Source organism: Mesoplodon bidens (genome assembly GCF_964165515.1).
Source record: "Mesoplodon bidens genome assembly, chromosome: 1".
Taxonomy (NCBI): domain Eukaryota; kingdom Metazoa; phylum Chordata; class Mammalia; order Artiodactyla; family Ziphiidae; genus Mesoplodon; species Mesoplodon bidens.
Window position 1 is genome coordinate 141,951,572 of NC_138176.1, and position 25,938 is coordinate 141,977,509.

Here is a 25,938-nt window from a genome sequence, read left to right on the forward strand (position 1 = left end):
TCGGGGTGCGGGCACGAAATGGTGTGAAGGAGATACACAGCTCTCCATACACTGGAGAGCTCGGCAAGGAAAGGAGGGGGCGAGGCAAGGCAGGAACCGCCTCCCCGACCCGCGTGCACACACGCGCCCACCGCGGCTGGGGCTGGCTGAGCGCAGGCGAGTGTGAGCGCGGGCGAGTGTGAGCGCGAGTGTGCGCACAACCGCGGAGAGCCTCTGCCCTCGCCTCGCACCCTGCTCAGGGCATCTGGAGAGCCTGGAAACCTGAACAGGCTTAAAGTATGGCATGTTGCAAAGATGGTTTCTGCCAAGAAGGTACCCGCGATCGCGACGTCCTTCGGGGCCAGTTTCGCCCTCCTGCACTTCCTGTGCCTGGCGGCTTGGTGAGTTCCCCGAGGTACTGGGGGCCAGGGGAAGGTGGAGAAGGGGCCAGCTCTGGGTCCCCTCTGGCCGCCAGCCACCCCCCCACCCCACCCCAAGGGCGAATTTGACCCTCTGGTCTCCGCTGTAAGGTCAGCGGCCCGGAGCCGGGCTTTGCTCTGACCACGTAGACGCCGAGAGCAGAAGGGGCGCGGGGTGCAAGAAGAGTGTGGATATTGGGGTCCGTGTGCGCGGGGTGCGCCTTTCCTGACCATTTCTCTCTCCCCCCCATCCCTCCGCCCTGCCTCCTTTAGTTTGGGGCAAGAGACTCTTTTCCTAGAAGATAAATCTGTTTCCACCTGTTCGCTGATCAATTCTTAAAATAACCCCATCCGCCCCTGTTTTTTTTTTTTTTTTTGTGTGTGTGTGTGTGTGTGTGCGTTTGCAGTTTAAACGAATCTCCAGGACAGAACCAAAAGGAGGAGAAATTATGCCCGGAAAATTTTACCCGCATCCTGGACAGTTTACTCGATGGTTATGACAACAGGCTGCGTCCTGGATTTGGGGGTATGAACGATTTCAAACGCGCAAGTGTGTCCTGTGTGTCTCTCTCTGCGTCTGCCTGTCTGTCTGTCTGTGGAAATATCATTAGGTATGCGTTGCGTGCAAAAATGAAAAATCTCTCAATCTCTCTCAATCTCTCCCTCCCTCCCTCTATCCCTTTCCCTCTCCCTCTGTCTCTTTTCTCTCTCTCTCTCCCCTCTTTTGATGAGACCTCTGACCAGAAACCCGCCCCCACCCGTACTTTTCCATCTCCCTGCCCCCTCAGAAGCTTGGCCTCTCCCGACCACCAATTACCTTCCGGGATCTGACTGCCGGGTGGGCGAGGTTGAAGGAGAAGTGTCCGTAATGGGAACTCGAGGCTCAGCTGCCCTGCTGCGCTGCGCCCCGAGAATGGACGGCCCCCTAACCTGGCCACTGCTCAGAGCAGGTTGCACTTGACACAGCTGATCCGAAATCCCCTGTCCTCCCACGCGGAACCAGTTCCTCTACCAAAACCTCGACCCTGTTCTGCCTAGGACAGGAATCAGGGGCACAAGCTGCCTGCTCTCCTAGAGAACCCCATCCTTTCCTATTCTTTTCTACCTTGGGATGAAAGTTTACTTTATTTGGAGAGGTGGCATTTACTACCCTCCTAAGATTTTGGAGTCGGGTATTTCTGCTTTATTTCTTCCTTCAGTAAATGTGTATAAAGGGTCTAATAGAGGCACATCCATTAACAGCACTGTTGTTCTTTTCCATATTCATAGCCCCTTTGCTTATGTAATGAGAATCTATGTGGCAAGCATTGTGCTAGGCACCAGGTTCAAAGAAATCTCAAGATATTATTCTTAACCTGAAACACCCCCTCAGTCGAGTTCAGAGAGAGAACATGTGTCTTCACCCAAAGTGTTGGCCCATGGCTTCTGACCACCAAGTTCCTGTTCTTCCCAGTACTCTGAGCTAGTTACCCTCTTGGGAAATGAGTTGAATAAGACATAGGCTCTATCTTAAAGGATATAGATACATTACTGTTTAACCCTCACAGCAACCCCAAGAGAAAGCTATTACTATTCCTATTTTACAGATGAAGAAATTGAGGCTTGGAAAGATAAGCAACTGGTCCAAGTTCACAGTTAATAAGTGGTGCGGGCAGGATGTGAACCCAGATCAGGTTGTGTATTTAAAAGACAAACCCATGAAGACTGGGATGCTATCAGATACTCTGTGAAGAGTATCATAATATTAGAAGCACTGAAGCATTTCATTTAAGCTTCCTATGGAGGGTGCTTAAGAGATAAGAAGATGGGGAGTGTAGAAGGTAAAAGGGAGCAGCATGTTCCTGGGAAAGAGGACAGAATTAGACATTATTTCAAAGTTGTTTGGTCCCAGCCTATAAAGAATTGTTGGAAATAAAAGAGAAGTGGATAGATTAGAGCTGGATGAGTCTTTAGAGTCTGTCTTGTCTTGTTCTCCTCATTTAACAAAGGAGAACACTGAAGATTCAAAAGAGAAAGTGATTTATACAGGAAACATAGCATATTAGTGATAGGCTGGGAATCCGGTCTTGGAATCAAGAGGCACTTTTTTTCTGGATTTTATTGAGAAGGTTACAGGGAGCCATTGAAGGTTTTAATTCAGTTTTTGCATGTTGACAGTGATAAAGATGGATGAGAAGGATGAAAGATTCTCTTGGTTCTTTTCACGTTGCCTCTCCAGGGGTAGGATGCTCAGCACCGCGTTTGGCTTCATGCAAATCTGAAAAGAGGCTTCCTTACAGAAGTGAATCATTTGTCAATGCACGGTCTTTCATAAGTGACTGGGAAATTATCACTTTAGATTAAAAATAATTTTGTAGAGAAGGTTTCAGATGATGTGATGCCATTTAAGGCTATATTATATCAATAAAAGACGATTTATCTGCCCATAAAGTTTTTAAGCTTGACATTTCAAGTAAAGAAAAAAATGATGGAAGTATGAAATCACATGTAGTTTAAATATTCATTAGTGAATTGATGTCCCTGAACCTAAATTAAAGGGAAAAGTTATCATTGAAATCATATGGTTTTATTATTTAATGTTGAAAATTAAAATCATATCTATGCAGTTGGTTATCATGCAAGTTATAATTCAAAAAGAAGAAGGGATCCATTGGAGTTGCATCTTTTTTACCAACTTCCCTCTCCCATGATAACGTATAGACAATAAAATGAATGAAATCAACCTATATAAGACATTGCTGGATTTTGGTTAGCTGCAGTACTGCTAAAATGTTTCAAGGGCAATATCAGTCATCTTATTTGTCTCTGCCAAGTGATCTTCATTGCCCACCTGGAGATCCTTTTATAGCTTTATGGGAAGGGGTTGAATTCACGTTACTTTAAGTGTTAGCAGTTGATTAATTATTAATAACTTACCATGTAGCACAATTTTTGGGGTTGCTCATAAATATTTGTGGTAAATGTAATTCATTTTTTAGAAGTGGGTCATTCTCTGTAAATACGTAGTATTCCAAATGTGACAGAGGAATAGTAATTCTCACCTGCAGAAAATGTGTAATCTGTTTACAAGATGTTATAAATGAGCATCACTGAAAATAATAAGAAAAATCATTGCTAGCAGAGACTCTTGGATGCCACAGGTATGATCCCTTCTTTGACATTTTATACTTTGTGGAAAGTTTGGCATTTTATAAATGAAATGAAAACAATTCAGATTTTGACCAGTGTGCTATAAATACAGATTTACTCCCTGGTTCCTTTAATCCTACTCCTGCTCTCTGTAGAGCATTTACTTTATATCTGTTTATACAACTTAGCAGTGTTCCATATAAAATAAAGCTAAAAGCAAAGATCTGAATTGAAATTGGAAGGTTTGTGATTGCTCAGTAGGCCAGGCAAGGGTTGAAATAGATTTGGAAATGAAATTATATATTTTTAACTCAGCAGCACAGATTGCAATGGGGAAGTAAAAGGAACTGAAACGGTTCTTGCTTTTAATCCCTCCAAGATCTCCTTTCCCTTGTCTCCCACATTCTCCACTAGAGAAGGAAAGGGGAAAGGTGAGAAGGGAAGGAAGGAGGCCGAGTGGGAGAAGCTAGATTGGGACATCTGAAGGGTAGAGTTCTTCCAGCCATTGACACATCAGTCTGCTACCATCCAGAAGTAGCTTGCACCTGCTTAGAAGCAGCACACAGTAAACCATTCCACAAAGGAGCTGGAAAATCATCCCTTGGCTCGTATCCACTTTCAACACTATTACACACCGTCTTAAAAATGCATAGCTAAGGTACTAACCACCAGGAAATAGCTTAGGAAGCCAGCCCATACCCACTTCTATTTATTGAAGGATTAAACAACCTTTTGTGCATGTCAGTCTTTTGAGGCAAATGATCTGGAATAATAAATGCTTCCAGATACATATAAACAGAGATGATTGCCTTAGATCATCTTCTACAATCTCTCTGAGACGGCAGTGGAGCACCAGGGTCAGTTTTGCAAGGTTGTTCACCAGCACAGTAGGACTTCAGATGAGTAGGGTTTTCTACAATTTTGAAAACATTTTCACATACAGTGTCTAATAAGATTATCACAACAAGGCAAAAAGATAAGCAGGGCAGGCATCATCCTTCTGTCAGAGAGGAGGCTGAGAAAAGTTGTAATGAATTACCCAATAACCCTGTAATTGACAAGTAATTGACAAGCAATTGACAAGGCGGGAACTCACTTCTCACTCTTTAAACCCTTAGGCAGCTGGTCTTCTGCTACAACCACTTGTAAGACTTTTTTGCATCCTTCTGTTGAACAAGAGTCAAATTTTCATTAACAGACCTTCTTGTTACTAAGTAGTCATTAAAATAAGCAAAACTACATTTCCCCCAGAGGAGTGAAATGAGAACTTTTATTTTAAAGCTCTAATAACATTTTAAAATGGAAAAGCAAACATTGGGGGAGTGTATACACTTAGGTAAATTTGGAAGAATTTTCCCACAGAAATAAAAACTTCTTTGCAGTGTTTTCAAATGATCTATATCTCAACCTAAAAATTAAACTGATGTGCCATGTGCTAGCTTTATTAATTGAACATTGACAGAGAATATATTTTTGTAAAGTATATAGATGAAATGAACACTTGAAATGCCCAGGGCAACAGAAAAATAAAGCTTCATTCTCTTCTGACTTGTCACGTTCATTCATTCATTCATTCATTCATTTGTTGAACTAATAGATAGTGAGAGACTGTTATGTGCCAAGAACAGTGTTAAGTTGTGAAGATATAATTCTGAATCAGATACAGGCTAAGCAGTGTAGAGAGATAAAAATAACAAGGACACAAATAATAAAGTAAATAAAGACAACGCTATGGAACAATCCAATAGTATGCTAGAATAAATCGGGTGAGAGATCTATTTCAGATACAGTGGACAAGGAAGTCTTTTAAGCTAAGACCTAAAGGTGACAGACATGGAAAGAGTAAGCAAAAGTTGTTCTCAGGCAGCAAAAAAAGCAAGTGCCAAGATCCTAAGGTAGATAATAAATGAGTGAGATTTAGACAGTGAAGGGTGTCCCGTGTGCCTGGAATCGAAAAGCAAGAGGAAGAATCTCACCGGACTAGCTTGGAGTTGTTAGCAGAGGCCAGATCATACAAAATCTTTGGTAAAGGAGTTTCCTTTTATGAACCTGGACATCACTGGAGATTTTTAGGTGGAGGGAATGACATGGTATGACTTAGATTGTAACATGATCCCTCTGGCTGCTACATAAGAAAAAGAAAGACTTAGATATAAAGTTGGAACAATATTAGAAGCAAGAAGACCAATGAAAAAACTTTTTATTCCTTGGTTCTCTCCATTAAGTTAATGGTAGCTTGGAATAAGATGGTAGATGTAGCAAAGATGAATATAAATGGATAAAAGTGAGATATATTTTGAAGGTATAATTCAGCAAAGAATTGGTGATGGATTCCATATAGGTGGTAAAGGAAAGGGAGAAATCAAAAATGACTCGTGGATTTTTTTAAGAAAATGGACAGAGAATAGTGTTATTTAAATTGGAGAGGATTGGAGGAGGAACAGTAATGGGAGGGAGGGTGAAATCAAGACATCCCTGGATATGTTAATCTTAGGATACATGTGTGGCATCCTAGTGATTGTACTTGTCTGGATATCAGAGGAGAGTTTTGTCTGGGGTCATCAGTATGTAATGCTGTGAGAATATATGTCTAGAGAAGAGTATAGGAAGAGCAGAGAAAAGAGCCCACAGCCAAGCCTCAAGGAACATTGACAACTGAAATAAGGGCAGAAAACGTAGAATTGTCAAAGGAGAATGAAAAGGAGTAGGCTGTGATATAGGTGGGCACTAGGAGAGTGTGAGTTACAGTCAAGAGAATGGAATATCTTAGGAAGGAGGTATGAGACACCTCTCAAGTTCTTCCAAGATATTAAGTAGATAAGAACTGGCTACATGGAGATATTTCATTTTATTCACTTTCATCAAAAATTCATTGATCATATAATATACGCCAGGCACTGTTCTAGGATGGCACTGGGGATACACTGGTGAACAAAGGAGACACTGTTTTCTGCCCTCCTGAGCTGATACTCTAGTGAAAGAGACAGAAAAGGAGCAACAGAAATAAGCCAAATATAGAGTATGTCAGATGTTGATAACTCCTATCAAGTAATACAAAGCAGGGGAGGAGGCTGCAATTTTAACTAGAGTAGTTAGGAGGGAGAGACTTGAATGAAGTGATATTTGGTTTTTTTAAATTAATTAATTAATTTATTTTTGGCTGCTTTGGGTTTTCGTTGGGGCGTGCAGGGTTTCTCTAGTTGCAGCGAGCAGGGGCTACTCTTCGTTGTGGTGCGTGAGCTTCTCATTGCAGTGGCTTCTCTTGTTGTGGAGCACAGGCTCTAGGTGTGTGGGCTTCAGTAGTTGTGGCACGCGGGCTTAGTGGTTGTGGCTTGTGGGCTCTAGAGTGCAGGCTCAGCAGTTGTGGCGCACGGGCTTAGTTGCTCCGCGGCATGTGGGATCTTCCTGGACCAGGGCTCGAACCCGTATCCCCTTCATTGGCAGGTGGCTTCTTAACCAGGGAAGTCCCTGAAGTGATATTTGAACTATGATTCAAAGTAGGTAAGAGCATAAGCTGCATTTGGGTGGGGTCTTCTGGTTAGAAGTAACTGCGTGCAGACATGGTAAGCATGGAATTGTCACTGCAGTGAAGGTAACAGGGCTGAGGAGTAGGAAGGGGTCAGTGTGATATAAAGATGAGGTAGTATAAAGCTTTGCAGGCTGGTGAGAACTTTGCTTTTACTCTGAATCATATCAGAAGTAAATAGAGGGGTTGCATTAGGGGCGAGACCTGAACTGGTTAATTTTCAAAGGCTCACCTTGGTTGCTGGATTGGGAACAGTGAGTCAGGGTCAAGGGCAACTGCAGAAAGGTTTTTAGGATCAACCAGGCAAGAGATGATGGACATTTTGACCAAGTTGGTGGCAGAGAAGTTTGTAAAATTGTAAGAAATGGTTGGCTTCTGGCTATTTTTCAAAGTTCTAGTCTACTGGTGACAGCTAGAATATGGGATGTGAGAAAAAGGGAGGTGTCAGGTGTCACTCCAGAGTTTGGGACTTGAACCTCTAGAAAAATGGAGCTGCCAAGACTGTGGCAGAGGCAGCTTAGGGATGTGGCTGAACAATTGTATGTGAATATGTTACGTTTGAGATGCTCATTAGATGTAAAGTGAAGATAGGCTTGGAATTCAGGGATACTGGGTATGTCAATAATGTATGGTATTTAAAGCCATAAAACTAAAGAGATCACCAAGGAATTAATGGTGATAGGGAAAAGGTACAAATATTGAGCTCCGAAGTCCTGAGTGTTAAGAGTTGGGGAAAGAGGTGGAGGAATCTCTGTCCCAAGAAGACTGAAAAGTAGTGACCTTTGAGGTAGGAGGAAAACCTCAAAGAGAATGTACATACCAGATGTTAAATAAAGAAAGAAAACAGTATTTCAGTGTGGAGCAGGATTGGTCGATTATGTCTAACGCTCCTGGCAGACAAAGAAAGATAAGAACATAAAATGGACCACTAGATTTAGCAATATCTACATTTTCAGTGAGTTTGACAAGGGCAGCTTTGGTGGCATGATGAAGGTGAAAGTCTGATTGCGTGGGTTCCAGAAAGAATGGGAGGAGTTTCTTTCTGGGCATTTGTACAGAGGAGCAGAGAAATGGGCTGGTAAATGGAAGGAGAAAGTAGCATCAAGAGAGCTTTTTTAAAAATAAAAGAAATAAGATTTTTTAAAAAGTTTGTGGGAAAAGTGCTGTAGATAGGGAAAAGCTGGTGATATTGACAAAAGGAATTTTAGTGGATCCTGAGCATGAAAACTAGATTATAATAGATGATGGAGTGAATAGAAAGGGGAGAATTCCAGGCACTAGGCATAGGTATTTTCTTCCCCCAGAAGTTTAAATACAAAAGAAAAGAGAAAGAGGGAAGGTTGCCTTTTTTAAAGCTGTTTGTGTACCACTGGAAAGAGACAGGTAGAGAATAATATTAGAGTGGAGGGAAGGGATAACTGAAAGAAAGATGCCTGTGTGACAAGAAGAGACTGTAGAATCCAGAACACAAATTTACTTTCTTATGCTCTTAGTTTTTAAGAAAAAAGATGTACTGGTGCTAATATATATTTACAGGTTCTTTAGGGCAAGAATATGCAAAATGCATTTGTTGTTTCCTAAAATAAGCACTAAAAATCTAGATATAGGTTATCAGTAACTTAGTGGACATTTAGATGATATTTCACTGGGATGTTAGCTTTCTTTTAGATGAAAAAATACATCAACTTGCATTTCGTATATCATTAAACAAATAGCTGCTTTATTGTCTAGGCCTTTTTTATGTATTTATTTTAAAAAAGCTTCTGCTGCACAGAACTGGATTCTGAATTAATAATCCATGGTTCATGACACACTCCCATGATTGGTCCCCATATCTGTGGACCTTCTTTTTATCTATCCATCTATTCATTCATTTACTATAATAAAATAGAATACACTTAAATAATTAAACCTTGACAACTTACTCTGCTATATGGTCTCCCTCATCCTATTTGCCTGTCTTCCCCACTCAAAGTAACCACCATTCTGCGTCCTTTTTAAATTATTGCATAGCATGGGACTTCCCTGGCAGTCCAGTGGTTAAGACTTCGCTGTCCAATGCAGGGGGTGCGGGTTCGATCCCTGGTTGGGGAGCTAAGATCCCACATGCCTCGTGGCCAAAAAACCAAAACATAAAACAGAAGCAATATTGTAACAAATTCAATGAAGACTTTAAAAATGGTCCACATCAAAAAAAAATCTTAAAAAAAATAAATTATTGCATAGCTTTATTTGAATATCATTTTAGCTTAACTTTACTCTTTAATAAATTGAAATTTTAAAAATTTAATTGTTTTGAACATGCTATTTACAATCTTTTGATGCTTTTTCACTTAATTGTGTATTCCTAAGACTCATTCTTATTGTTGTATATTGCTATAGATCATTCATTTTGACTGCTGTGTGATACACTCATTGCACAAGAACAAGCTGATTCATCTGCTCTGTTAGCAATAGGCATTTTGCTTGTTTCCAGGATTGTGTTGCTGTGAATATTCTGGCCCAAATTTCCTGCTGTAAATGTGCAAGAGTTTCTTTTGCATATATATCCAAGAATGGATTTTTCTGGATCTTAGTGTAAGTGGGAGTTCAACTTGATGAGATAATGCCAAACTGTTTTCTGTGGTAGTTTTACAAATTCAGACTCCCATTTACAGTGAATATGAGATTCTGGATCCACAAACCCTTCAACACTTTGGAAAAAGAATATATATGTGTGTATATATACATATATATGTGTGTATATATATATATACACACATATATATGTATATATAAATATATATATACTTGAAATGGTATTTTAACATGAAATGATTTGCATTTTTCTGATTTCTAATGTGGTTGAACATCTTTTCAAATCTTTATTGCCTACAAGAATTTTCCTTCTGTGAATTACATTTTCATCTTTTACTCACATTTTATTGTTGTTTTTAGTACTTTATTTATTCATTTATTTGATGCCTTTAATATTTAAAAAGTAGAGCTTGATTGATAGGATCATACCATAAAGGAAGCACTAATCTTTAAGGTCATCTAAATAAAGCTCTATAGTTATTTGCTTTCTCAACAGTATCAGTAGACATCTGTTCCTTGTTTAATATGCAGGAACGCTAGTTTTTCTATATTTTGTAAGTGACAAAGAGAATTAGAGCCTTATTTAAATATTTCACTAAGATTCCTTGCTGTTGTTGTACCTCTTAAGTACTTTAAGTCTCTTGATTTGGGAAGACACATTAATAGTGTTTTGTAAGATGTAGCTGGATGCATGGATATAGGTGGCTGAAAACCCAGAAATCTTTCCTCAAGCGCATGACTGGGGAGGCAATGTGGAGAACAGGGAATAAGTCGTTTCAGCATCTGCAGAACTGCTTAAGTCTCTTTCCTGGGTGTGATAGCAAATTGGATCCTATTACTGGAGAAGAAATTAAAAAGTGATATTTTTATCCAGGTCTCTACAGCTGAAGTAAACAGTGGGGAATTTTGTGAAATGTTAATTGCCTTCCCACTTTCCAAGCAAATAATAAAGTTATTAGATTCATTAATAACATGTGAGTATTCCTCTGAATTTGATCCTGGTGGTGTTGGCTCCTTCTTTCAAAGACTGTAGAAGATCACTTTGCCTTAGGAACTGTCCACTATATTTGGGGGATTAAAAACTATTTCCCTATTAGCAAAGTAGTAAGATTTTAAAATAAAAGATGTCTTTTATGTTACACAAATGCATAGAGAATTATGAGAAGTCCTTCCAAGCTGAAAATTATCTGGTTTCTATGTAATTATGCTCTTAGGAGGGTTGATTTGAACATCCTAAACAGCAGTGTTAGAGGAAGCGTCTCTAAGAATTATTCTTAATTGCATAGCGACCGTGATTCATTGAAAACTGATTTATTGGAAACCTATTGCATGTAAGGCCCAGGATTTGTTCAGGGAGAGGATATAAATATAAATAAAACACGAATTCTACTTTAATCAGGAAATATTTTTAGCTTAACTGATGTAACAAATGAATCCCAGTACTTTTTCCTTTGGGGAGATTTTAAAATCACTGCTGGAATGATATTAGGAACACAATCAAATACATAGTTTTCACTACCTGGTCTGTGCTCATTTGGGATTTCCAAGAGGATTAAGATTGGTCTTTGCTGTTAAGGAGAGAAAGACTCAAGCAGGCTATAATAAGAATAAGAGCAATGCATAGGAAGAGCTGCAGTAGTAACGTAGTTCAGAAACTACTCATGAAACAAAATGGGAGAGGTAGGTATGGCATGTTATGTACTAGATAGAAAATTATATGTAAGTAATTAATGGTTGATTTATTATTTAATGATATAATTAGCATAGTAAATCTAGAACATACTTTGTAGATCAATCCAGGGGGTTATAATTCTGGCTCTGGAATATAATATTTAACCTCTGTGAGCTCAGTTTCCATGTCCATAAAATTCTCATGAAATATCATCCCTGGAGGGTGTCGTGAGGATTGAATGAAATAGCATATAGGAAGAGCCTAGTATCCTGCTTGGCACATAGTAGGCCTTAAATAAATAGTAATAGTATCTTTGCTTATTGTTCTTTGGGAAGAACCCCATTTCTTGAGAGCAGTTCCACACATACATGCCCCTTGATCTGTCCACTCTCCATCCCAACTGCCACATCCTTAGTCCACGACACCGTCATCTCTCACCTGGCCTAGTACAGCAGCCTCTTAGAAAAGCCTTCTTCTACTCTTGCCTCCCTATAATTTGCTGTCCATACAACTGCCAGAGTGATTCAGATCATATATTTAGATCATATATTTTCCTTACGTCAAATCTTTGATGGTCTCCCAATGATTATGGGACACAAATCAGACTTCTTACCACAGCCTATAAACAGAGGTAGAGCTGGACTGCATATCAGAGGGAGAACACTTGCGGAAAGAACACAGGACAGATGATTAACCTCTGTGTTCATTTGCTTCAGCTGCCATAACAAAGCACCACGGACTGGGTGGCTTAAATAAAAGCAAGTTTATTTTTTCACAATTCTGGAGGCTAGAAGTCCAAGATCAAGATGTCAGCAGGATTGGTTTCTTCTAAGCTCTCTCTTCTTGGCTTGTAGATGGCCATCTTCCCTCTGTGTCTTCACATGGTTTTTCTTCTGTATGTTTCTGTGTCCTAATCTCCTCTTCTTTTAAGGGCACAAGTCTTATTACATTAGGGCCCATCCTAGTGACCTCATTTTAAGTTTATTCCCCTTGTAAGGACCCTATCTCAAAATATAATCTCATTCTGATGCACTAGGTGCTACTTCAACATATGAGTTTAGGAGGAACATAATTCATCCCATAACAACCTCTCTCATGAAGATTTATACAAGTTTAAAACAGTGACAATAACATATTATAAATATGTTGCTTAAAACATACCACTTTCAGAATATGGCCAGAAAAGTAGGTGCTCTGTCTGAGCCTTTCCCCTTGAAGTTCTCCTCACGTGAAATGCATTCTCTCAGCTCTTCCAAAGGCTCGTGATCATCATCCAGATATCAGTTTAAAAGTCACTGCTTTGAAGATTGGCTAAATAATCTAGAGTGGCTTTCCCAGACTCTCACTCTGTTACTGGCCTCTTTTGTTTCTCTTATGAATGACAGCATTCTTCCATTTAATTCATTTCCTTATTATTTATACTTTCACTCCCCCAGTAGCATGTTAACTCCCTGAGGCAGGGAGCTTGCGAGTCTGGTTTACCATTGTATCACCAGGGCCTAGCATGGAACCTGGCATACAGCAGGTGGTCACTCAATAAATGTTGACTGAATGGGTATCCGAATGACATTTCTCTACCAATTATACATTTTTAGGATCTCATTCAATCTCAAAGACCTTTGTGATCTTAAAGCAAATACTGAATAATGTCACAAATACCAAGCAGTTTTCAAGAATCATTGAAAAAGTAGTATGTTATGTAAGAATTTGAAAAGATTCATTATTATCATGGAATCATTATAACCTTAAGAATTAGCATAAACCCACACACCTTAAAATAAATGTATAAGGAAAAATATGATTGGCCTAAATCCTCCCTCTCCTACCCTTCCCCCACTTCAATAGACCACCTATGGTATTGATATTTTACAGGACATGGTTTGGTAAATAAATACTGTTCTAGAAAACAGATAAATGCTTTCTGTGAACTAAAGTGAACGGCATCACCTAGGAACTTGTTAGAAATGCAAATTGTCAGGCCCCACCTTAGACCTAATCTAACAGCAAGTCTGGGGTGGAGCCCAGCAATCTGTACTTTAGCAAACCTACCAGGTGATTCTGATCCAGTTAAATCTTGAGAACCAGTGTCCTAAATTGATCTTCAAAGTAACTGGATTTCTCAAGATTCTCATCAAACAGTCCTGTTGTCAGGACCTTATTTGTTCTGAGTAACTTATCTCTCCTTGTCCTGGCTTGCACTGAAGTAGAGTTTTTAACACTTTAGCAGTTGTCCTTAAGAAACAAGCAGAGTGATTTTTTTCCACTTTTGAATCTTTTTGAATGAAATCTCCATCTACTAGGGTTCAACACACATTACTTGCTTCCTGGATTACTGATCTATTCCTGAAACACTTTGGCTTTACTATCATATTTTTGTTGCTGTTGTTTTCATTTTCTCATTCAAATAAAAATTCAATTAACTTCTCATATTTATTCTCTCTGTTTTCCAAAGGTGTTATTTTTTAAAAATGAAAACCCATGGCAGATCAGCCTGATCTCTACTTTTTCTCTCACTATACTTCCAAAGGATATATTTTTCTTAGGATACTTATTCAAAAAAATAATTTTCTTTCTCCTTCAAACTATTTTTCTTTCTGTGGCTCAATCTTCACCATATAGAGGGAGAGGTATTCTCATTTGTTTTATGAGGATAACTTTAGGCCTAGGGCATTAAGCTATCCCAATTGTTCTTTGTCTTTTTTGGCGTTAAGTCCAATTGCCCAACCATTATTCAAGGGAAATAGTCCATCTTGATAGCAGATGTTATTCTTTCCAGTATGGAATAGGTCGCCCCTGGACACACAGTGTTATAAACCATCATTTAAGAAATGATGTTCAAGATCACAACAATTTAAAATTTTTATTAGTAATTAAAATTTGATATGTATAATAACAATTGCTATCATTATTGAGCACATTATGTTCTGGAGACTGGGACAAGTGATTTACATGTATTATTTCAGTTAGTAGTCATTAAAACCTTTACCTCTGATGATATGTGACTTGACCAAGATCATACAATTAGAAAGTGTTAGAGCCAAAATTGAACTCCAGAATTTCTGATTTTAAGCATCGTGCTAAACCCAGATTGCAGCAACTTTCCTTTGTCTAAAATCTGTGTCAGCCCATTGTCATGATGCTCCCACGTTTCTCTTCTGCCAGACACACCCATATACTTTTTCCTGAACCAGGTTTATTTAGACATAGGAAAGAACCTCAGTAGTGGCCATTATTGGAAGAAAAGAGAAACTAATACCTGTTAAGTACTTTCATGAGAGAGTAACTGTGTTCAGGGTCTCATAGGAGCAATTTGATTTGATCTCCGTCAACAGTCTTGCCTGATAGTTATGGTTGCTGCTGTTGAGGAGTTAAGTAACTTGCCCAAAATCACACAGCAAGTAGGTGGTAGAGCATAAATAGGTCTAACTTTTAGGAGAGCTTGACTTTGTTCCTAATTACCAGTGGATGGTTTACCTATTGTTAGAGGTGACATGACTCATTTTTTTTTTTTTTTTTTTTTGCTGTACGCGGGCCTCTCACTGCTGTGGCCTCTCCCGTTGCGGAGCACAGGCTCCGGACACACAGGCTCCGCGGCCATGGCTCGCGGGCCCAGCCGCTCCGCGGCATGTGGGATCTTCCGAGATAGGGGCACGAACCCGTGTCCCCTGCATCGGCAGGCGGACTCTCAACCACTGCGCCACCAGGGAAGCCCCCGACATGACTCATTTTTGTGTTTAAGTTTTCACCAATATCCTTAACTTGCCAAAGATGCATTCCTTACAGCCATTATGGTTTTTCTCCTCCTCACTCTTGTGGTTAAGTTCCCTCTTTTTAACAGCTCACTTCTTTACTAAAGACCAATCAGATGATGGACTAAAAAAAGTCACAAAGGCTAAAAGCTTTTGTTCCCTGCACTGACTGTTGTAACAGTGCCCAGGGGTGATGTATCTTTGAAGAAATAAGTTTCCTGGTAAGTAATTGGGGGTTCTTTTTGACTGTAAGTAAACATTGCTTTCTGGTTTTGTTGTTCTTTTGTCTTCATTTTTTGTAGAGCTTCATTGTCTCACTGAAAATTTAAGATGCTTGTAAAAACATGATATGTAACCTGTCTTTACTTTTTAATTATCAAACCCACCTTGCCTATAAGATTGGTAATTATTTTTTCACACTTATTTACTTCATACTTACTAGGTCCTGTTACAGAAGTGAAAACTGACATATATGTCACTAGCTTTGGACCTGTTTCTGATGTTGAAATGGTAGGTATTTGGGAAATTAAATGTACTTTTTGAGGTTTGAAAAAAACATGCAGAAAAGAAGGCAATTAGCATTTATTTTGTAATCGATCACACAGAGCTAGAAAGTCAAAGAACAGCCTAAAAAGTTTACAAAAGTAAGACGTTGAACTTGCATTTCAGCTCTAACATTTGAGTATTTTTTGGTTTGGAATCATTCTCAACAAAGAAAAGAACGTTCTATTACTAGTCCCCATAGTACAACATGTATGTAGTATTTTTTTCCCTTAGAAAATTATTGAAGAGGAGAAAATTAGAGAGTGTTTTGGTAAGAAACTATATTGTAGTCCTAACTGCATTTAGAATTCCTTGTTGGCCCAATTGCTCACTACCCCTCCCCCCCACTTCCATCTCTCAGGCATAAAAAGCTTAGAATATCAAGCACTGGTCAAGATAAATTTGTCCATTCAGTTCTGTTCTCTAATATTAAAGGTTTTCAGTTTCCAGGTCAAAAAGACTACTTTACTTTTTTCCTTGACTCTAGGCAAATGTTAATAAATTCTGTGGTCATAAAATTTATCTTACATATTTTACTTTGCCTTAAAGAGATCCCTACAATTTTATGATTAATTATGCAGTGATATTTGTTACACATTAATTTTGCCACTTGATTTAAAACAAAGTACAACCGTAATTACCTGGTACTGTTGGTTTTATTAAATTATTGTAATTATTCTTGAATGATTAATATGTATGATTATTTATCTAACAAATGTAGAAGATTAAGGTATAAAGATGGACATAACATGCTGACACTCTTTTTTGCTCCATTGATTTTTTTAAAAAAATTTGCTCCTATTTGTTTTTATTTGGGGTAGTCTTTTTGGAGTGGGAAAGAGGCTAGAACTTAATACATTTTTCTGCATATTTATGTGTAGTCATCTGTGATTGAATATGTCACAACCTAATTTCCCTAGGAATACACAATGGATGTGTTCTTCAGACAGACATGGATTGACAAAAGACTAAAATATGATGGCCCCATTGAAATTCTGAGATTGAACAATATGATGGTAACAAAAGTATGGACTCCTGATACTTTCTTCAGGAATGGAAAGAAATCTGTCTCACATAATATGACAGCTCCAAATAAGCTTTTTAGAATTATGAGAAATGGCACTATTTTATACACAATGAGGTAGTCATTTTTCTTTTTTGCTTTTTATCTTTTTAACTCTCTTTTTTTCCTTTCTTCCCTTCCTTCCTTCCTGTCTTTCTCTTTTTCCTTCCTTCCTGCTTCCTCATTGAGGGATCTTTAAATTACTTTTAAAGAAAGTGTTGATTTTGTTTAATTGCCTTTTTCCATCATAGACTCACCATAAGTGCAGAGTGTCCCATGAGATTGGTGGATTTCCCCATGGATGGTCATGCATGCCCTTTGAAATTTGGGAGTTGTAAGTTACAATAAAAATGTTGTTAGAATTTATGATTATCTCACGCAAGCTGATATTTTTATATGTGCATGATTTTCCATAGTCCAACATTTAAATCACTGTCCCTGACAACAACTGTCCAAGGTTTGACTTACAGGAGACTGTTTATTATCTAATATATTTAAATAAAGAAGTAAAAACAACCCCTTTTCCCCAAAAAAGCAAAAACATATTTCTACTTACCTAGCCTACCTAGATAGCCTAGGTAGATTGACTCATAATTAATAAGTTGGTGATCCGTGGTGAAATTTAGGGGCCTCTGAACTCCATGTGATGGTGGTGTAACATAGAAAGTATAAATGATCTTTTTGTTTTTGTAATTTAATAGTTTCTGTTACAAGCAGAATCCTTTATGGCAGACTTGAAAAAAGCAGAAGAAGGTTTGGGGCTTCCTGACATGACATAGGTTAGAATAGCATAAGCAGCACTGTTAGTATAAAAGCGGCCTAAGCATGACCAAAACAGAGTAGGAGGTGTGGTCTGATATGTAGACAGAGCAAGACAGTATAGTGCCTTATAGACCACATTAAGGAGTTTGGATATTATTCTAAGTGCTTTAGAACACCTTTGGAAGGATTTACTAAGGGGTATGGCACCCTTTGATTGACATTTCACAATTTCATTTCAGCTTTTCTACCTAGGAAGGATTGCAGAGATGCTAGAGAGAAGCAGAGAAGAGTTGGAGGCTGTATGTGTTAATATTGATACAAAGATGGTGGTGGCTTAGACTAGGATGGAACCAGAGGAGATGTGAGACAGATGGATTGGGGATATTTTGTGGATGTGAAGGCAAGAGGATAAAATGAATGGGTAGGACAGAATATGGAATTTCTTTCTCCCTAGCTGCCTTCTCAGAGATGGCAGCAAAATGTGATCGTCTCTCCTAACGTCTACCTCAAATATTTGACTCAATCAGAATCTACCAAAAATAGACGCTGACTTTTATTATTGCTTCACATACTTAGTCTCACTGATTGTGAAACTGTTGCCTGCTGTTATCATTGCTCATTGCTTAACTTAATGAGACTCGGCAGTCACCATTCTTTTTATAACCCCCAGTAATCACAATATTCCGTTGGCCTAACTTGAATCTAGAGAGGGTCCTTTGCTCCCTGACCAGTGATTTAATGAGAGAAAATAAAAACAGAAAAAATACGTGAGCAGAAAGGTCGATCTTACTGGGGCCAGAATTTAAAACTATTTGTGCTATAATTTAAATTTCACCCAAGATAGCTCTAATCTAGGGAAAGTCCTTTCCCACACCCACATCCACCCCCGCCCCCAGATCTCATGGAACACTCTTCAGAGTGACTTGAACATAGTTGGTCCTCCATCAGGGTTTGTATAAAATAAGGAAATTATTCCTTGGAAGCTGATGATTTGGGGTTGAGAACTGAAAAGAGAGGCCCATCATACTTATCAAATAAAGATACTTAATTACTTTGGAAGGAGAAAAATAACATTTAACTATGTTTACAATTCATAGGCATGAGAAAAAACAGGGGAAAAATGGTTATAAGATAACCAAGAGTAGGATACCTGATTTAGAATATCATGCAGGATCATAGCATTCTGGGACTTTAACTGTATGATTAAGCATAAATATACTTCAGAAGATAAACCTTGACACACAATTGTATAGTGCTAAATGACAACACAAACCTTATAGTTTGTTTTGCAAAGTCGCTTATAAAGATAGTCTCCCTAGGTATCAATTCCTTTTGTAGAATTAAGCACTTTCACTGAGGACCTACTGTGCTCTAGGCCTTTTAGGAAGGTTTGCAGAGGGTAGCATACAATTCATCTTTGTTCTTCTGAACTCATTTGTGTGTGAGCCAAGCTATCTGTTCTGGGTAGACTGGTAAGCAAGCAGCTGGTCTCCATTTGTACTGAATGAACACCAAATAATAGAAAATGGGCTTGAATTGCCGCTGGGAGGGATTTGTTGAAGATAGAAGGGAAAATGTTCTGACTGTGAGAGTTTAAAGGTAGTGGAACTGGTTGTGTAAGTACATTCCCTGGAGAGCTTTATAAACAGCATAGCCAGTTGTTACCACAGAGTCGTTCCCAAAAAGCATGGGTATTGCCCAGAGGCAGAGTCTGGAATAGGTGACCCCTGGAGAGCTCTCCCAACAGTAGGATTTGCTCTTTTTGTTTTTGTTGTTGTATTATTATAGGCAGCATCTGGTACATTTCTAATTGGCAGAGCTGCATTAGGATGGAAGAAGTCGATATTGGTCAAATACTGGCAGTGAGTTAGAAAGGAAGGGAGTAGCAGTTGGATAGTACTTTTGGGGGGTTTATTATTAATGCTTTTCAACTGTTTATCCTATTAGTATGGAAACATACCAAGTGCACTGATTCATACATAGCATTTTAGTTGCCTTAGTTGTAGTCTCCCCTCCAAACCTTTGGCATAAAAATAAGAAATATGCCCAGTTGCAAGGCTGTTTATTTAATCTCTACAGTCTTCTCAATCTTAAACATGTTTGAATAAATCATAATGATTCTTGTTTTCATTTATTACATCTTTCCTGAACATGTGTAATATCTTAATCATTGACCATCACTGCTGATGGAAAAGGAGCTCTGGATCTAACCACATTCTGTGCTCTCATCCAGATGCCTATCCGAAGAGTGAGATGATTTATACGTGGACAAAAGGTCCTGAGAAATCAGTAGAAGTTCCAAAGGAGTCTTCCAGCTTAGTTCAGTATGACTTGATTGGGCAAACTGTATCAAGTGAAACTATCAAATCCATCACGGGTGAGATGTTTAACCATTTGAGTCAATATGCTACCTGGCATTAGCAATGGGGTTTTGTCCTAGCTTCTTCATTGAAATATCTCGTGTTTTCAGGGGACAACTAAAAGTTTCCAGAAATGGAGTTGATGCATAAATCACAGTTCAGACTTTCTTTATTTATATTTAAATCTTGTTTTAGTTTAAAATAAATTCTGAGTTGGTGACATGTGAGAAGTGACCTGGTTTTCTTATTCAGAAACAAAAGCCAATAATCAAATATATCAAAACTGTTTTAAACAGAATTCGGAGGCGGGAAATCTGACCATTGATTTTTGAGCACTGGATTTCCCTGTTTTTTGGTGCTTTCCCCAAATCTTTTTTTTTAAATCTTGCCCAATTTTTGTGGTGCTACGCTACCCTCTTTTCAAAAGTAAAAGCAAAATATAAAGCTTAATTATAAAATATATTAAGGGTATATATTAAAGCTGTCACATGAGTAGATGGATGATTATTATCGATGATTCTTGGTCTGTACTTGCTTTGGGGATATGAATGGTAAGAAACATAGGATTTAGTTTTTGTCATATTCAATGGGGAAAAACAGCTAATTCTTGCTTGCTCTAAAACTATTCCTTACATACACATATCACCATGAAAAAATATTTTTTTGAAGATATTTCTTTTCCAGCCTGTAAGTGGGATTAAAAATACATTTTGGGAGGATTTGAGGCTTCTGAATCTTGGGCTTCACAGTCTGAGAATAAAGCTACTGCTTCCTAAGTAACTTTCTGAATATGCTACTTTCAGATGTAACATTAAAAATATTATCAAGAGCTACCAGAAATCTTATGGTATATTTACTTATTAGCTTTTTTAGGTTTTTGTCTAAATGCCAATAAAACATGCCTGAACTCAGGGATGTTATGTATGGCTCTATGTTATATGTGTTTCTTTGTATTTTTCTTCACATATACCACATTTAGAAATAAAGCTCTTTCCTAAAACTAAGACAGTAAGATAACCTTTCCCTAAGCATATATGTATATATAATGTATACCTTTGTATTCCAATTCTTTCTAAAATTAAGCTTTATATTTTCATGTGTGTGTGTATTTTCATTTTTTTCTAGTGATTTTCCATAAAAGTTAGGTCTAACTTCTGCTCTAGAAAATGCTGAAAATGAAGGCTAATCGCTTTAAAATAGAAAGCACTGCAAGAATTTTTACAAAGCTATAGCCCAACTTATTAAATTGCTTAATTACTACATGCAACAGAAATGTTTTTCTGTGTAATGACGTGCAGTATCATTCCCCCCCAGTTGGGAACTACATATATTCAGTGCTTGTGTTGTTATGCAATCCGATACTTTCTTTGCCTAGAATACTGTTTGTTAGTCTGAAATATGATTATAAAGCCATTGAATAATTGCCCACAGGACCTATAACGTATTTTCCTCATGTTTCATTCACAGGTGAATATATCGTTATGACGGTTTACTTTCACCTCAGACGGAAGATGGGTTATTTTATGATTCAGACGTACATTCCATGTATTATGACAGTAATTCTTTCTCAAGTTTCATTCTGGATAAATAAGGAATCAGTTCCAGCTAGGACTGTATTCGGTAATTATAATAATTTCTTGGGTATTTTTGTCCACCTTACATTTTGATCATGGGAATAACCTTTAGATATCATCTCTAACAAAATATTAAACAGTAATATATCTGGCTGTGCTAAGTAAAGAATCACATAAGGTTTCATTTTTATCAGCCAATACAAAGTAATAAAGCTTGAGAGGATATGAGCAGTCCATCCCTTCCTTTGGGGCTCCACCAGATTTCCTTTATTGAGAACTGGCAGGTGAAGACCAAGTGTGAATCTGAATATAATTTCACTTTGGGTGATGTTCTTGGGTTCCTAGCTTAATGCTGTGTAATTGAATTAAAAATCATATCTGTGTGTTGAAATGAAATGCATTGGGAGCTTAAAATTAAACAAAAGTCGTGGATGAATGAATATGAAAACCTTAGAATAATTTGCCTTTTAATGAAGAGGAACAAAAGGCAAATGGTTTAAATGCATGGAATTGGAAGTATTATATGTTTAATTTATTAGCTTATTATATTCTACCTACATCTTTTTTTTCAGAATACTACACATTTTATTCTTTTTGTTTTTACAGTGGCTTCCTATATATCATATTCTTAACCATATGAAGTCCAGAACACCTGAGTTTTAAATTTTTATAGCTGAAAATAAGCCTTTTGCATATGAGCCTTGCTTTTAAATATTAAAATTAGTTATAATGATATTTATTTAATTCAACATATCTCTCTATTCTTTTTCTATTGATTGTGAGTGGCAAAAGCATTCAGTTATGGGATGAAAATGATCAGAATTGCTCTGGAATGGAGGTATAGTCCTCACAAGAGATGCCAATTTCCCTTTGCTTTTTCTACTTGGTAGAAAGCCAAATAGAAGCCATGGTATAATATCCCTCATCACACAATAGCTGAAGGGATGTTGGTGAGAAGGAACTGGAGAGAATGGGAACTTCTCATCCCACCCCTGATCCATTTAGAGAACTTCTGATATAAGGGCATCTTAGTGTTCTCAGTGGACCTGAATGTGGGGTGTTTGCCATGGACACCCTCCCCCACCCCTTTAGGTTCACTCAAGAAGGTTTTGGAATCCTACCAGGGATACTCTTAGAGGAGGGTCAGTGCTGGGGGTAGGGTGTGACCTCACGAAGGCAGTGAACAGGTGTTATGGCACTATCTACTTTGTAGAGTTGTGAGGGTTCATTGCAAGTGTTGAGTAAATTTTAGCTATTTAAAATAGGTGTGAAAATGAAAGAAAAAAAAACACATCTAAGCTTTGGACTCCAATAGGTCAGGTTTTAAAACCCACATCTGCCACAATTTTCTCTCACAAAATTGTGATAACACATCTCTCCTTCATAGACTAGTAAAGATTTAGAATTATGTGCGGTACTCATTACAGGGTATATGGAGCACTTAGCACATATTCGTTACTCTTTACCATATGCTCTATTGCATAGGGGAGATTTATTTTGTTATGACCTGGTTTCCTTGATTATTAACTGTTTTTAAAAGAAAATATGCATTATTATCTAATGCCAGACACTTTGCTAAATTCTTTTTTTTAATGACATACAGTTTATTTGCAGTGTTGTGTTAGTTTCAGGTGTACAGCAAAGTGACTCAGTCATATATATATATATATATATATATATATATATATATATATACACACACACACACATATATGTATATTCTTTTTCATATTATTTTCCCTCCGAGGTTATTACAAAATACTGAGTATTGTTCCCTGTGCTATAAGTAGGTCCTTGTTATTTATTTTATATATAGTAGCATGTATATATTAATCCCAAACTCCTAATTTATTCCTCTCCCCACTTTCCTCTTTGGTAACCATAAGTTTCTTTTCTATATCTGTGAGTCTGTTTCTATTTTGTAAATAGGTTCATTTGTGTCATTGCTTACATTCCACATGTAAGTGATATCCAATGATATTTTTCTTTCCCCGTCTGGCTTACTTCACTTAGTATGATAATCTCTAGGTCCATCCATGTTGCCGACAAGGGATTAATCTGCTAAATGCTTGATGTCCATTCTCTCATTGAGTGCAGTGAGCACTCAGTTAACCTTGGGTCTACACATCATGTCCAGAGGCAGCCTGACTGGGCAGGAGGTATCTGCTGAGGCTGAGAACCAGATCAAAGTCCCTTAACTTTTCCTCGTACAAAAAATATTAATATTTCAGGAAGTAGCATCTTTGAAAATAAAAATAAAATTACTTTTACACATATACCATCTTTTTTCTATGTTCCTAAATAATTTCTAGAACAGATAATATTGACCCAGTAATGATGCCTTTGATTAAGAGGTAGTCATGTCAAAAGTGCAGACCCTGGAGCGAGACAAAAGTTGTAACCCCAAAGTCTGCCACTTATTAGCTGTGAACCTTCAGTGAGTTATTTCTGCCTGGTTCCTCACGTGTTACAACAGGATACATTGTTGCTACTACATAGGGTTGCTAGGAGGATTCAATTAGTTAATTTGTTTTTGTTTTTTTTGTTTATTTGGGGATTTTTGCTTTTTTAAAAAATTTTTATTTGTTTTTGGCTGTGTTGGGTCTTTGTTGCTGCGCACGGGCTTTCTCTAGTTGTGGTGAGCTGGGACTACTCTTCTTTGTGGTGCTCAGGCTTCTCAATGTGTTGGCTTCTCTTGTTGTGGAGCATAAGCTCTAGGCACCCTGGCTTCAGTAGTTGTGGCGCATGGGCTCAGTAGTTGTGACGTGTGGGCTCTAATGCACGCGAACCCAGTAGCTGTGGCTCATGGGCTTTAGAGCACAGGCTCAGTAGTTGTGGCACACGGGCTTAGTTGCTCTGCAGCATGTGGGATCTTCCCGGACCAGGGATTGAACCCGTGTCCCCTGCATTGGCAGGCAGATTCTTAACCACTGTGCCACCAGGGAAGCCCCCAATGAGTTAATTTGGATAAAGCCCTTGGAACAATGCCTACCACACAGTAAATACTATTTTTAGTGTCATTGATTACTATGACAGCTCACGCTGCCATCTCCCTCATTTGAGAATCACTACTTGATACTATAATGTGAATATTCTCCATATTTTCTAGTTATTGTGATTGGTTGATAAGCTTTGAATGCTTTCTTTGTTGATTATAAACTCATAGCCACTGTTTTGTCCAATTTGTCCCCAAATAATAGAAATTTCCAGTGGTATGGGGAGAGATAGCATTGATTATATATTATATTGCCCACCCAACATTTCCTATCCAGATAAGATACTGTAAGGAAATTAAGTAGCATGTGGTAAGGATACCGGTAACACTAATAATAATGATGATAAGATTTGCCATGTACTGATAGGGGTCATCTTATTTAATCTTCACGATAACTCAGCAAGGTAGGCATTATTAATTTCATATGGCTAAGGATATAGACTCAAAGAGATTAAGAAACTTGTATAAAGTCATATATTTAAGCAATAGACCCAAGACAATTTCTGCCTAACTTTGAGAACTCTCCCATTTCTACCCTGCCTTTCTTTCTTTACAGGGGGTCTGGGGACATGGGGGCTTGTGGAGAATTCCAGAGCTGCTGAGTGAAATTGTATGTCTGTGTGCTGAGGATACTTTGTGGGTAGCTTTTTCCATTGGTTTCTTTCTGATTGTGCTCATGTACCAAGATATTGGTTTTGATTGACCAGGGAAATTATGCCCAATAATTAAGTCTTCTAAGACCTAAGATGTGTCAGAATGGTAATTATTAAATTGTTTATTGATGCTTTCGATGGTATTTTCTTAACGAATTTAAGTTTTAAGTATTTGCGGGCACGTAAGCACTCTAATTTGAGATTCAGGTTAAAAAAATAATTCTGGTCTAGTATTTATTTTTCCAAATTCTCATTTTCCTCTTCACTCAAGGAGAGAATTTTCTGGATCAGGGTTGTCTTTCAAGATCATGCAAAAACAAAACTAAAAAAAATCAGTGTAAATATGAAAAGTAGAGTGTGCTAAATTCCCTGGCAAGGGCTTCTATCTCTAAAGTTGTATGCCTCTAAGTTTTCTAATTATTCCAGTATAGTAAAACATGAAATCTGAGTAAATGCCAGCTGGCATATGTGCATCATTACTAGTTCATTTTCTAGGAGTGGCTAGCCAAAAATTCACTCTTGTGTACAGTCTTAGCCTACTCGTACATGTCCTCTTCCAGCTTCTGGGCCAACCAATATGGTGCATATTCAGCACTCTAAAAACAGGAATTGGCGTCAATACTTGAACGTGTCAAAAAAATTCCATGGTTATTAAAGTGCTTTCAGGGTAGATGTGGTAACGGATGTACTATCTTCCTCGATGCAGAGGAAGCATGGCTTCTTATCTGAAAAGTTGGCATCTGTTTGCTATTGTGTTGGTCTTTATTTAACCAAATGTTCCACCTAAAAACAGGTGTAATAAGCCCATTCCTGTTGTGCTAGTGCTTTCTTAAATTTGAACTCCAGGCAGAGAAACTTTTTAATGTCTAAAGGGATGGCAACTTCAAACACTCAGCCAATTGTTTATGCCAGTTACTTTCCTAATTTTGCCAACAGC

The 25,938-nt window shown here is 38.1% G+C and overlaps 1 protein-coding gene across 6 annotated transcripts in view; it reads left to right on the forward strand.

The window, feature by feature from the left end:
• Positions 1 to 283: 283 nt before the first annotated feature.
• The window catches only part of GABRA4 (gamma-aminobutyric acid type A receptor subunit alpha4), a gene marked incomplete at both ends in the record, with an annotated part of 66,494 nt that continues 40,839 nt past the window's right edge, over positions 284 to 25,938 (forward strand). The window contains 7 exons of one of the 6 annotated variants that reach the window (XM_081224105.1): positions 284 to 312; positions 806 to 924; positions 15,494 to 15,561; positions 16,515 to 16,735; positions 16,909 to 16,991; positions 19,653 to 19,796; positions 21,247 to 21,399. In XM_081224105.1, the coding sequence (XP_081080231.1) occupies positions 284 to 312; positions 806 to 924; positions 15,494 to 15,561; positions 16,515 to 16,735; positions 16,909 to 16,991; positions 19,653 to 19,796; positions 21,247 to 21,399 (817 nt within the window). Of the gene's footprint in view, positions 381 to 805; positions 994 to 15,493; positions 15,562 to 16,514; positions 16,736 to 16,908; positions 16,992 to 19,652; positions 19,797 to 21,246; positions 21,400 to 25,938 lie in introns of those variants that run through there. The other 5 variants (XM_081224103.1, XM_081224104.1, XM_081224106.1 and 2 more) reach the window with 5 other exon arrangements.